At 44.2% G+C, this 12,678-nt stretch overlaps 1 protein-coding gene across 1 annotated transcript in view; it reads right to left on the bottom strand.

The window, feature by feature from the left end:
• The window catches only part of LOC104618443 (paired box protein Pax-7-like), a gene marked incomplete at both ends in the record, with an annotated part of 14,647 nt that extends 5,212 nt beyond the window's left edge, over positions 1-9,435 (bottom strand). The window contains one exon of the mRNA XM_010284032.1: positions 9,236-9,435. Within this exon, the coding sequence (XP_010282334.1) occupies positions 9,236-9,435 (200 nt within the window). The remainder of the gene's footprint in view (positions 1-9,235) is intronic.
• Positions 9,436-12,678: the final 3,243 nt, after the last annotated feature.

The raw sequence follows: 12,678 nt of genomic DNA on the forward strand, positions 1-12,678 counted from the left end.
ATGACATCCAAGCAGGTTCTTCACTTGCTAGTCATGCCCAGGGTGCAGGTAAGACCAATCCCTCACTGTGCACCTTGCTCAGTAAGCGAGTATGCTGCTACAAGGAACCTGGACGCTAGACATTCGCTGCAGAATATCACTCAATCCGTTACCCTCATCATCCCCTTCACAGATGGGAGAGCGATGCACAGCGAGACTAAGAAACCTCTCCAATTCATCACTGTCTGCCTCACAGAAGCAGCTGATTTCAGAAGATCCCATCCTCCCAGCCAGAACGGGTTTGGGGCAAAGGTTAGCACTGGTTCTTGTTTAACCTGAACGCCTGCACCCAACCCTGCCAACGGCCAGCCCAAGATGTCCCAGCCACTTGTTCTCAACCAGCAGAGCAGCAGAGAAGGGCTGCAGAGACAGCTGCCTGCCAGGATGGGGCTGGACTGAATTATCCCCGCAGCCGCTGAGATATGGGTCAGCTCCCACAATTTGTCAGACAAGGAGAGGAAAGGAAGGTCAAAGAGAGCCTCCTGTGGGAAAGAAAGCCTGTTGTGTTCCTGCTCAGCCTAATCAGGACTTGATGTTGGAGAAAGATAGATGGGATAAATGAGCTCATAAATGGAAACAGGGATGAAAAAGCCAAGTTGTGCCTTTGCTCTTCAGCAGAATGGAAGAGATGCAACATGTGTTTGCTCTCACAGGCCCAAGAGGTTGCAGAAACCAGGTGGAAGAGAGCCATGTGGCCATTTATGGCCCAAGCACACCAAAAAAATTCCACCAAAGTCAGATGAGGTCCCTCCCCAGGTTGCAGAGGTGACTCTGCCAATCAGGTCCTCTCCAGGTTCTACTTTGAACCACAGGAGATCCCTGCAGTGCCTTGCCTTGTCCACAATAGTCATAAATGCTCCTGGCTTCCCAGGAGGCTGATGCAGAAGGCTTTTAGAGAGGAACTCTAGCAGCAACAGTGATGAGAGACCACTGCTCCATCCGAATGCCTTCTTTCAGGCAGTGCTGAAAGTCAGCCCTCCCAGACTTGGAAAGCGTTACAGTGAGATGGAATCCTGTAAGTCCGTACAACAGTTTCGTGGTCATTACGCTTCCTCTGCCAGGTGCCAAGGGTCACGCAAAACATCAGACACATACAAGCACCATTGAGGCTATTTAAATAATTCTTTACAGAACAAGAAAAAAAGCCCATGAGAGTGCACAGATTTTGGGCACAGAGATTTTTATCTGCACATGTAGGGATACATGTGTATTTAGTGACACCTTGGTTCAGTGCCTAAAATGCTGAGCCTCTGTCACTTGTGGGTGATATGGTTAAGATAAATATTAAACAAGGTTAGTGGAGCAGAACAAATGACTCTTCACAAATGAGATTATCCAATGAATTTAGCCTATATTCCTCCTGGCATATCCCAGTTCCTGAAGATGTTAGCTATTTATAGCAATCTACTGAAGAATTTCAACAATCAGTTTGTGCTACGTGAATTTTTTTTGCAATCCACTTTTTTTTTTTAAGTGAACTATTGTTAACAGTGAAATATTTGATTGTGACATTGATTACTCTTGCAATATTCTTTCTAATCTTTGAGCAGCTGCCTAAGAATTAATCATGTCACAAACACTTCCTCAAGCAAAAGGCCTTTAAATGATCATCACAGTATGAACACTTCATAACTGCTAATGGATTTCATACTCCAGACAGGGAAGCAAGAGGCAGAAGAAGTGGGATAGATCTGTCCACTTTCACACTGAGACATCCTAAGTCCAGGTTTTGAACTCATGACTTCCCAGCTCCTAACCCAACCCTGCCCAGTGATGCAGCTTTACCACCTGATGTAATAAAAGTTAATAATATTTACAAATTTTTTAAAAAAATGAAATGAAATGAAATAGCTATCAGATACTGAATGATTGTTTGCAATGATATGTCTTCCAGCTCTACATTTTACAAACTGTGCTTCTCAGTGATTATTCCAGTTGTCAGGGGAAGTTCTGTTAAAATAAAAACGCTTCTGTTTTACTTATCTGCTTATCTCTTTATAAACCCAGTGTCTGAGATGAATGGGGCTTGTGGAAGTTGAAAGACATTAGGATGAGTTCACTGCTGTCAGAAAGCAGCTGCAAGGTAGTCTATTTTATGGAGTGTTTTCTCTCCACTTGAATACTTGCTTCTTAGATGGCCCAGTCTTAATGGTGTTAGAGTTGCATTTAAACATTTTGTAACAGGCTTTGATGCTCGCACATCACATAGGTGAATGGGATGTTGGACAGTAGATTTCCTGTTGCTATTGTTGGGCTAGAGATAGGCTGGGCTTTAACAGCAATCCAGCAGTACATCGATTTACACTATCAAGATTTTCTTTGCAAAAGAAAAAGCTATGAGCTTTTAAAAATAGCTTAAACACTATGTGAAGTGGCTCAAAGATTAAAACACCCTGGCAAACCCTCCTCCTGAGTATTATAAACATTTTCCATTGTTGCCCAAACAGAATCTGTTTAATCAATGTCCCAGTAAACAGAAAGCTTCCTTAGCTGGCTGCTCAAAGCAACGGCATGCTTGCTCATTTTACTGGGCACACATTGGGTGGTGGCTCTGCTAGAATCAGAGGTTCAGCATAGGGCATACAAACAAAGTCTATGAGAAATATTTTGGTCCGTGCCCTTATCGGACTGGAAATTTTGTGATAAAGGTTCTTCTCATAAAACTTCTGGGAGGCCCTATTTGTTTTTAATACAATGGGACAGACACTCTGCTGCTATAAATCAGTGCAACTTCACTGATTTCCATTTAGACCAGCTGAGTGCGCAGTATTACACACAACCGCTTCACCCAAGGAACCGGGATCTCGTTCATTGCTTTGGCCTCTGGGCCCTCTTTCCTTTGTAAGAAAATCAAATCATTACCACATTGTTTAAGGGATCCCTTTTTCAGCTTGCGACCATGAGGCTGGCAGCCCTGCTCCTTGGCCCAAAGCAGATCAAGAAAAGCAGACAAATGCTAAACAATCAAAACTGTCAGTTCCAGGTTTTGCACCTCAACACAAAAAATTGCAATTTTATATAAAAATCATGTTTTACTGAACTGAATGGATTCCTTCATCTGCAGAAGCCAGCAAGTTCAAAGGAGCACTTTCTGACATAAATTTCTCTATTTGTTTCATACAGATCCCCTGCCCCGCACTTATAAAACAAGCTGATCTTGTCAAATTATGCTGCAAGTCCTGAAGTTTACATTCATTCCTGTTGATTTCAACTAATGCTTTCCCAGAAGGGCTACAGGATTAGGTTTATCATTTTAATCTTCAGTAAAGTATAATATACTTCACAAAATAGTGCTGACTCTCCTCAGCAAGATGCCCTTAGGCTTACATAGCTGGGACTATGTCCCCTGTCAGTCGGACATTTCTATTTCCAAGGAGGCTGGCTACCATAATTCTACTATGAATACCAAAAGTGCTGATGCTTTTCTAAGCAAACCCTTAGATATGGACATAGGACGTGCCTGCAATTTTAAGAGCTCATCTCTGGCTTTGGCAAAGTTCGGGTAGAAGACTGGAAAAAGTCTTTGGAAAAAGACTTGCCACTGCAGTTTGGATACCTGGAAATTTACTTCAGTTTTTTATGTGATTGAGGGCTTATTTGGAGCATATTAGCTGGGGCAAGTATGCTATGTGTTACTCTTTAATCCAACTGCATTTCTGTTTCTAGTGCAGACTGCAGAGATGTGAAAGAACAGCAGCAATGCTGAGAGATATCAAGCACCGATTCACTAAGCAAGCAGAAAGCAATGTTACAAGACTGTAACCGAGCTCTCGTGCATTAGCAACATCCTTCTGCAGTGAGATCTCCACAAGACATGAGGGCGAAGCATCTGGACCCTCCTCACCATCTCAGCAGCATTCAGCCCTCGCTGGCTTTACCTTGCAGAGCCGCTTCTTTAAAGCTGGCTGGAACAGCATGCTACCCTTGCCCCGACCTCTCCCGGGAGCTGGATGCCGCTTGGCATCGCACCGCTGGTCTCTCGACGTGCCTGGGCACACGCGCGGGCAGCACCACCGCGGTTCTCACGGACCGACTGCGGCGGTGCCAAGGGCTGCTCTTGCCGTGGGCCGTCGATCTGGACGCTCCGGTGTGCGAGAGCGCGGCTGGCCTCGTGCCGTGGAAAACGAGTGTGCCAAGCCGGCCTCTGCCAACGAGAGCCCCAACTGCCGGCTCCTCCGCACAGCCTCTCAGTGCCCCGGCTGCTGCCAAAAACACAGGGCAGCTGTTGTGTCATAACCTCATCGCAGCCCTCTTCACAAGAAATGTAAACTAGTCAGACCCTCAGGAAGAAAGAAAACATTCTCAGCTGACCTTTAAGGGAGGGGGATTGCCTCAGAAAAGCCAGTTTGGACACATCTCAAAGAGTTTGCGAAGCAAAACACCAGGCAAACAGCATTAGGCTCCAGCAGCTTTGCATGACTCCAGTTAATGCTCAGACCTGCTTACCACCATACCGTCTCTTCGTATAATACCTTCGCCTTCAAAAAGCACTATCTCAAGGAACAGGATAGGCCTTTGACCACAGTGACAGCTGGTGAAAGAGCATCGGGTTCCCCACTAGCACACAACAGAGATATTTGAGAACTTCCTGAGAAATCCATGTATTTTCTGGAAACTAGACTACATAGTACTGCTGGTAAAAAGTGGTTTTCAGCTCCTTTGCACTGAATGGAATTGCTTTGTGAAAAATTTCAAGCAAAATTTAATGGAATTTTTTTCTGACGCTCCATTTGGCATGTCTGAGTCACTGCAGCACGATCTAGAATATGGCTGTTTGTTTACTACAGTTTGAAACTGTGTCATAAAATACATATTATGTGAGTAGCCTAGAAATGCACCAAGATTTCAGAGACAGAATTGCTCTGAGCCTTTTTATTAAATGAACCATCCATTTTCTCCCAGGCAGAAATCACAATGGTATCCATTGTAAAAATGATCAATAAAGCATTGGGTTGAGACTCCTGCTCTCAAGTTTAATTTTGTTATTGAAATAACAGTTTCTCAGTGCATGGAATTTCCTGGGGATTAATAACAGACAACAGCATCACAACGCACCCACCCCTTTGCGCTTCTTATTTATTTCCAGAAAGCACCCACTGCCCAAACCATAGCAACTAGGATTAACGTACTTGCTAGCAGTATGCATGCTTGTACCCAGCTGCGTGTTGTATGACCATCTGAATCATCCATAGGTGACGCTGAGAAGAAAGAGCTGCCATCTATTTTTTGGGAACAATTTTAGTAGATTTCTGGGAAAGCTTTTTGGGATAATACTTTGGAGCCTGCCACATCTGACTCATTATAGCACCAGGAAAAATGGAGGTGGGCTGCTTGCGTGGGAACCTGTGCACCAAAGTCTATTTGTGAAAAACATTTTCAGTACACAAATTTCTAAGTGACTTGGGATTGCGGTGCTGACCTGAGGACAATTTGGGCACACGTACTGCTTTGTTTTACCTTATATTTCTTTCTGTTGGCAGTGTTCAAGTAAAAAACAGAAATAAGCACTGGGGTGTGTTGGCGACTAGCCTTAAAAATGCAACACGTTTGGGCAAACAGATCCTCAAAGGAGATCATTTAGGAGAAGGATTAGTTTCAACTCCCTAGACCCATGACTGATGTACCTGGTGTCTCTTCTGACATCAGCATTGTTGTCTAGGTGTAGAAATGACTTCTCAAAGCAATTTCCTGACAAAACTACTTTCCTATTGAAAAACACTATACTGACAAAGCTAAACTGTTTATAAAAAAGGGTTGCTCTGAAAAATGTCCCTTCTCTGGAAACACCAGGGAGAAAAGTTTCAAAATTATCACAGAATCTCATTTAGGTTTTTTTTTTTCCACATAAAAACTTTGACATCATCAGTGAGATAATTGCAAAAACTGGTGTAAAAACCCAAAATACATTCAAGATCAAAATCAAAGCTTCCGTTAAATTAACTAAGTGAATTCCTTAGCTGTTAGACTTAATTTTTAAATCCATGAACACTTGGCATTCAACGGCTTGTTTTCTGGGAGGGTGGAAATGGAGCTTGCAGATGGGCAAGATTTTGTTTGGTGCTGGACAATTAGTGTGGACACATGAGTCAAGACATTGCCTTGCACAAAAACAAGTCAGTGGGAATTTCCACTGGTGGCCTCGCTGGGCATGAGTTTGGCACTGTAATCCTAATCCTTCCGGAAATCCATGGCAGGCTTGTCCCTGGTTATGCTCAATTTGGGATTAACCTCTTAATGGCTCGTACCTTTAAGTATGTTGAAGTCTGAATGTTGGAAACCTGTGTCTCAACCACACAGACACTGCAGTGACCTTGCAAAAATATTGCTCACCCTCCCATGATCTTCCTAGCAGATGAGAAACCGGAGCTTGGAACTGCTCCGAACCACCACCCCCTCTTGTTGTTCAGCCTGTGAATTTTATTAGCTGTCAACGTGTCAAACTTCCACTTAGCTGGACAGCTGCATGACCAGCCAGCCTCTGAGGCCTGCCAATAAAGTTTAACAGAGCTATCAGCTTTTCACGTGGAAGAGATTATGGTACGTGAATGCTCAGGTATCAGAGAGAACGAATGAGACATAGGTAAGCTCATGTTTCATGTGGTAAAGCAAAGAGAGGGGAGAAGGAGAATGAAGCAAAGAGATAGACAGGCCCACGTATTTTTGTCCAGTGCTTGTACAGTGATTAGCAAAATGGGATTCTAGTGCAGGGGTGTTGTCTACACACGATACAGTAAGAAAGCCTGACAGCAACACCCGAGCTGTCATTCAGAGACTCGGGTGTGATCCAGCTGCACAGCAGACAAGCAGCACTGAGATCCAGAAGATGGACAAAGCAATGACCAGATGCTGAGGAGCAGCGAAGGCTGCTTTCTAGTCTCTTTTGTGACTATGGGTCACAAAATACTTTTCATACGTCTGCCCCCCATTTTACATGTTAACACGATAAGCTTTTGGAGAAAAGATAGATAGGTAGATGTTGGCATGGCCCTTAACACCCAGAAACCCTGATCTCAGCTGGCCCTACTGTTGTTACAGCCATCTTTAATCCAAAGCACGTCTCTTGGCCTTAAAAACTCTGTTGAGACAGAAGTAAGACTGTAAGGTGGTAAAAGATTCCCTGCTGGATGGGTACATGTGTGGATGTGTGTGGCTTTTTTTTTTTTCCACAAGAACTTGATTGACTAATGTTTGTAGGTCCCGAGAGCCAGTAAAAGATCTGCTCTGATATCCAGAAAATTTTACAAGGGGCGGCAGGCTTAAAAGTGGTGGGAAGAAGTTGACTCTGCCAGGATGTCGGAATGAGAAAGCCATCAGGAATGTGCCTCAAGAACAGCTGCTACTAGAGCCCTGGCAGGAACCTCCACGCAAGCTGCCTGGGAGCAAGTAGGGGGATTCAGAGATCACAGCTTGAGACGAGGGAAAGGTTCTCTTTATTTATTTATTTAGCTTTCCCTTTCTGTTTTTGCCTCCCTCCTTTCTCCCAGCCTTGTCACAGTCAGCTCAGAGCGCCTTGGAAAAGAGAGAACCTGCCGCTGGTTTTTGTACTCCCTGACACTTCAGAGCTCTTCCCTTCCTCCCCAGCATGCCCACATCAGAGCTCATGCAACGCAGGTTTCTCTCACCCCATAAAATGGTGTTACCTAAACTCTGTTCTCCCTTGAAACTCCTTTTTTTCAGTCTGTTTGCCACAGAAACATCTCTTTTTATTCCCCCCTTGACATCTTATGTCCATCTACGCAAGTAAGAACAATTAGAAACAGAATATGCAAAACAAAAATGGGGGAATTCACGCGTTCCAACTTTTGGTAGTTCAGTCACATTAATTAGCCACTTCCCCAGGCTCCATCTATCTATGAACTACATGGCTAGCAAACTAGCACTATTACTGTTGAACACTCTGGCACGGTCTTTTGGCTAAGATCAAAACTAGACTCAGTCTAAAGTTTGCTAGATTTCCTTTTTGCGGTCTCCATAGCCATATCTTGAGGGATGATGGATTCAGGAAAAATACAGCACCTCTCAACAGAAAGCTGCAGGGAGGCGAGAGGGCAGCCGCTGCAGTGGTGTGACTGGCTTAACGCTTCCTTGGGAAAGAAAGCTCATGGGCAAAGTCCTTCACCAGTGAATGTCCCAAGTGCAGAGGGAAATGTCCATTCCCAGACAGCTTAGGGAAAACAGCGAAAACTTTTGGCTTCTGAACGAACACATCAAGCTCATTATCCTGAGAACCGCAGAACCAAAAAAATGCCTGTTTTTTTTCAGAGGAGCTGGTTAATTGACTGTTTCCCTGTTGCAAGTCTGGAGTACTCTCTCCCTCCTCTCTCAGTGCCCGCAATTCAACTCTCGGCTGTGTGCACAGACACCCCTGTGCTTAGCCTGAAACCTAATCACACTGGCCACACGGAGGACGGACTGCTGGGGTCTCCATTTCACTTCTTTAACCCAGCACAATCCCCAATCCCTCCCCCTTTCCTTCCCGTTCCCCAAGGGACTCTATTATACCCCCCGATCTGTTCACACTCCTTATCCCTCTGCGTGTTTGCACACACTGCTGACCCAGCCTTTATCTGGAAGACATAAGGGTCTCTGTGTGGAGTTCCCACAAGGGCTATTAATCGTGTAGATGTCAGAGTCCCCCGGCTCCAAACCCTCCCTTCCTGCTCCTCCCCTCTTCTTCCCTCCCCCCGCCCTTTTTGTGCTCTCTGGAGATCGAGGAAAAAAAGTTTTATGAAAATTCACACACAGAACTTGCAAACTTTGCAAAATATGATCTGCTCCCCTGGGCAAGGTTGGTAAATGGCGCGATTTCTCCTAAAACACCAAGTACAAACATACACACACTGCTTCCTCTTAAGCAAATGGAGGAATTTCCTCCAACAGAAAACAGAGAGCTAAAACTTGCCTTGCCAAGTTAGGGAAAGTTTGGCTCCTGGTCCCAACCTGGATGGAAACCCTCCATCTGGTACCTCTGCAAAAGGCCAAATCGAAATGGCATATCTGCAAATCCATGGGAACGTGGGAAGCTGCAGAATTGGATTTAAGTCTCAGATCCTTGTGGATGTGGCTCCAGAGAAGAAGTGCATCCAGGTTACTACTTTTCAACACCCTCATCCTCAGCCCTACCACCTCTTTCCCCAAGGTTGACAAGAAGCTGTGCCACCAGGCTGACTTGCCACACACTGGCTCTCTTCCTTACCTGAACTCGGGCCTCTGTGAGTTTGGTTCTCTGAGCTAGCTCCTCTCGTGTGTAGATGTCTGGGTAGTGGGTTCTCTCAAAGGCCTTCTCCAGCTCCTCCAGCTGCTCAGCGGTGAAAGTGGTTCGACTGCGACGTTGCTTGCGCTTCAAAGGCAGGTCTGGTTCGGATTCAACATCAGAGCCTTCGTCCAGCCTGTTACCTGGGGTGGGAAAGAAGTGGGAGATGAGGCTTGTGTGGTTAAAAGCCATAGGGAGAAAGGCTGTTGCTGGGCTGTTTAAGCCTTCCAAAGTAATCTCAGATCTACTGTGATAGTCTCCATCGAAACAAATACTCTGTCCATATATAATACATCCACCAGTTTTCTACTATTTGTAGCTTCCCAATATTTTTTCCCCACATTGTAAAAAGCCCACTTATCAAACTCAGAACTGTTTGCAGGAAAGGGGTGGTTCAAAGTCTACTATTGAAATTGTTACTGTGAAAGAACTTCCAGTGTTGACTTATTTCAAGAGATTTCCATTTTTTTATTGAAAATTACTGTTTCAGAGTTACACATTTTACACTGAAAAATTGCAGAAGCTGAAATGAGTGCATAAAAATATCAGTACACAATGCTTTTGACTTGTGCAACCTAATTTCCTCTTGTGTTTTGTCAAGTATCGCCATTTAAAATTTCAATATTTTTAAACCACATTAGGAAGGAAAAAAAGCAAAATTTGTAATTTTTACAGCTGGGAAAACATTTCCATCTCCACTTCACCTGTAGGTTGGGCTGCCCACAAGATACAGTTCCTTTTCTCTTAACTTCCCAAATTTCAGCAGGAGCACAAGGCCAGACTTCTACAGCATTAAGATACCATGAAAGTCATTTAGCAATGTCACTAATTGGTCACTTACTTCCTCCACCTTCACTTGCCCTTGACCTCTGCCTTTCCCTTCTCCCTGCCTTGAGCCCTGCATCACATCTATTGCCTCCTGAGGCCCTTATCAAAGCGCAATAAGTATAGCTGGAATAAGTAAGCCCAGTTTTGCTCTTCTTTTATTTTTTTAATCTGGAGATAAAGCAGAAGGCACTACATTAATATTCACAAAGTCTACAGTCAGACCCAGTGGATTTTAGAGAGCATGCACCAAGAACAGTGTTAGCTGTGACTCCAGTGTTTGGAGCAAAGCTTGGAGTAAACTTGTGCGATGTGCAGGTTATCGGTTCCCTGCGGTGCAGATGCTGATGTATGGAGGATCTCAGCCAGGCCAAAACTTTATGTCTGCCTTTGGGACAGTGAAAAATGTGCCACTGGTTCATGGCGGCAGAGAAGGAAGAATATGATATATGAAACCTTTCAGCTAGGTGAGAGATCTGGCCTCTGTCACCTTTTCCTTCTCTCTCATGAAAATAGGAGACTCATTAAATGTGCACTTTTTTTTTTTTCCTACCAAGCTTGACTGCTGTCTTTCAGAGTAACTGCACAGACTGAGGGCCAGAATCTGCTCAAACCACAGAGAAAAACCAGAGAATCTGCTCACAGAGAAGGATTTTTTTCTTTTTGGCAAACCTTTGCTATTTTGGAGTTAAAGTAGGACTTACATATGCTCATCTTGATGATAAAGTTCCCTAAAGTTACTAGTAGTGTTTTTCAGTCCTCTCTTTTTGTTCAGTTTCTATACTATCATCATCCAAAAATCTGCCTTTTTCTTTTCAGAGCTGGGAACAGCAGCTGTGACTTCCCCAACAGCTGCTCGAGAGTGGCAGCAGTTTGAGGAGTATGAGGCAAATATCCCATTGGAGCTCACTTGTTTATACTGAGATCACCACAAAATGCCATTGCATTCAGCTTGCTGCAACACAAAAATGCTTTTATGTCTTGGGGCTTCACAGGGAGGATGTGGTGTCTGACCTCAGCTAACTACAGTTAAGCTAGAGTTGGAGAAACTCTGCTGCAGGAGTGAATGGCTTGTTTGGGGGGAGAACACATCACCTTGAGAGGTTTTCCCTTCTTCTAGGTCTGGCTTACCAAGATGCAGGGTCTTTACATTCATCTTTTTAAATCAAGAACCCTTTATTTCTCACTGAAATAAGTGAGACTTTTGACTTCACTGTTGACTTCAGAGGAGCAGCATCTATCCCACATTTTAAAGACAGTTTTACTATTCATAGCAGAAATCTGTTACTAAACTAGCTTTTTGGTTATGTCCGTTTTCAGGGAAGGTCTAGAGTCTCAAGTGGTGTAAAAGGAACATCTGTACTTGAAAATAATAGCCACACATCTGGGTCCCAGATGATTTGGGGCAGGTAGGAGCACATGTGGACCTTGGAGTACCATGCTGCGCAAAAGCATATCTGGAAACCTAGAGCAATACAGTAAATTTCTTTAAGTTAGTCACTTAAGTCACTGACTCTTATTGGTTTAATAGTTAGTATCTTTTCTGGAAATACTTGATATGAAAAAAGTAAGGACAGAGGTGCGTTTGGGTCCAGGATGTGAGAGGGCCAATGTGAGGAAAGGGAAGGAAAACACACTAAGTTAAATGCCATTCAACTCTGCAGCTGAGCATCTTTCTTTATAGTAAATACACATTTCTGTATAGTTAGTATGCATGCTTAGTAGCAACTTTCAGCCTGTGAGCTCTTCAGCACAGGAATTGTCATTTGCAGCATACTTCACGCCTGGTGCAACAAAGCCCCAACCTGCTTGGCAAGCACTACGGTGACAGCAATGTCAAGATGAGTTTTTTAAGAACTAACACTTCACTCAGCCACTTGACAGCAATGCTGTAACATCTACCTACAGCTCGTCCACTTGCTTGGTCCAGCTGTTTACATAGTCTACAACAACCCTGGGATCCAGTATCTCCCCAAGTGAGGAAAAAAAGTCTAGAAAAGGGTCTGTAACATATTTCATCTCCCACACTTCACTCACTTTTTTTGCTGCAAAGGCCTGCCAGGGAAGACAGCCAAACTTTCATCAATAGTTTTATGCTCCTAATTAAGGATCCCTGATTTGATCACAAAGTTTTGGAAGAAGACGACTGATTGTCATGTGTAACAATCTGTCCTACTCGCAGCAGCACTGGCAACTGTGCTGGCCACCACGCTGGCTACAGGCTTAAAAAGGTACAGAACCAAACCTTGCAATATAAACTGACATAGCACTTTCTATCTGCAAGTCTCCAAACAGCTCCTGACTGGCATTATCTCCATTTTACAACCGTGGCAAGGATGGCGGAAGTCACCCACCTACAGTCACCCTATGAGTCAGGAGCAAAGCTGGGAAAAGAAGCCACAGCTCCTCGTGCCAAGTCCGAGGCTCCAACAACCCGACTACAAAGATGAAACCAAGAGAGCAAGAAAAATCCCAGGGCATGTCTGGAACCAGCTGGTCTTAGTACACTGCAGCTGCTGCTGTCAGACACAGATTCATTAAATAATATAGAAAGTCTTTCA

The sequence above is a fragment of the Phaethon lepturus genome, unplaced genomic scaffold (genome assembly GCF_000687285.1).
Source record: "Phaethon lepturus isolate BGI_N335 unplaced genomic scaffold, ASM68728v1 scaffold10173, whole genome shotgun sequence".
Lineage (NCBI taxonomy): Eukaryota > Metazoa > Chordata > Aves > Phaethontiformes > Phaethontidae > Phaethon > Phaethon lepturus.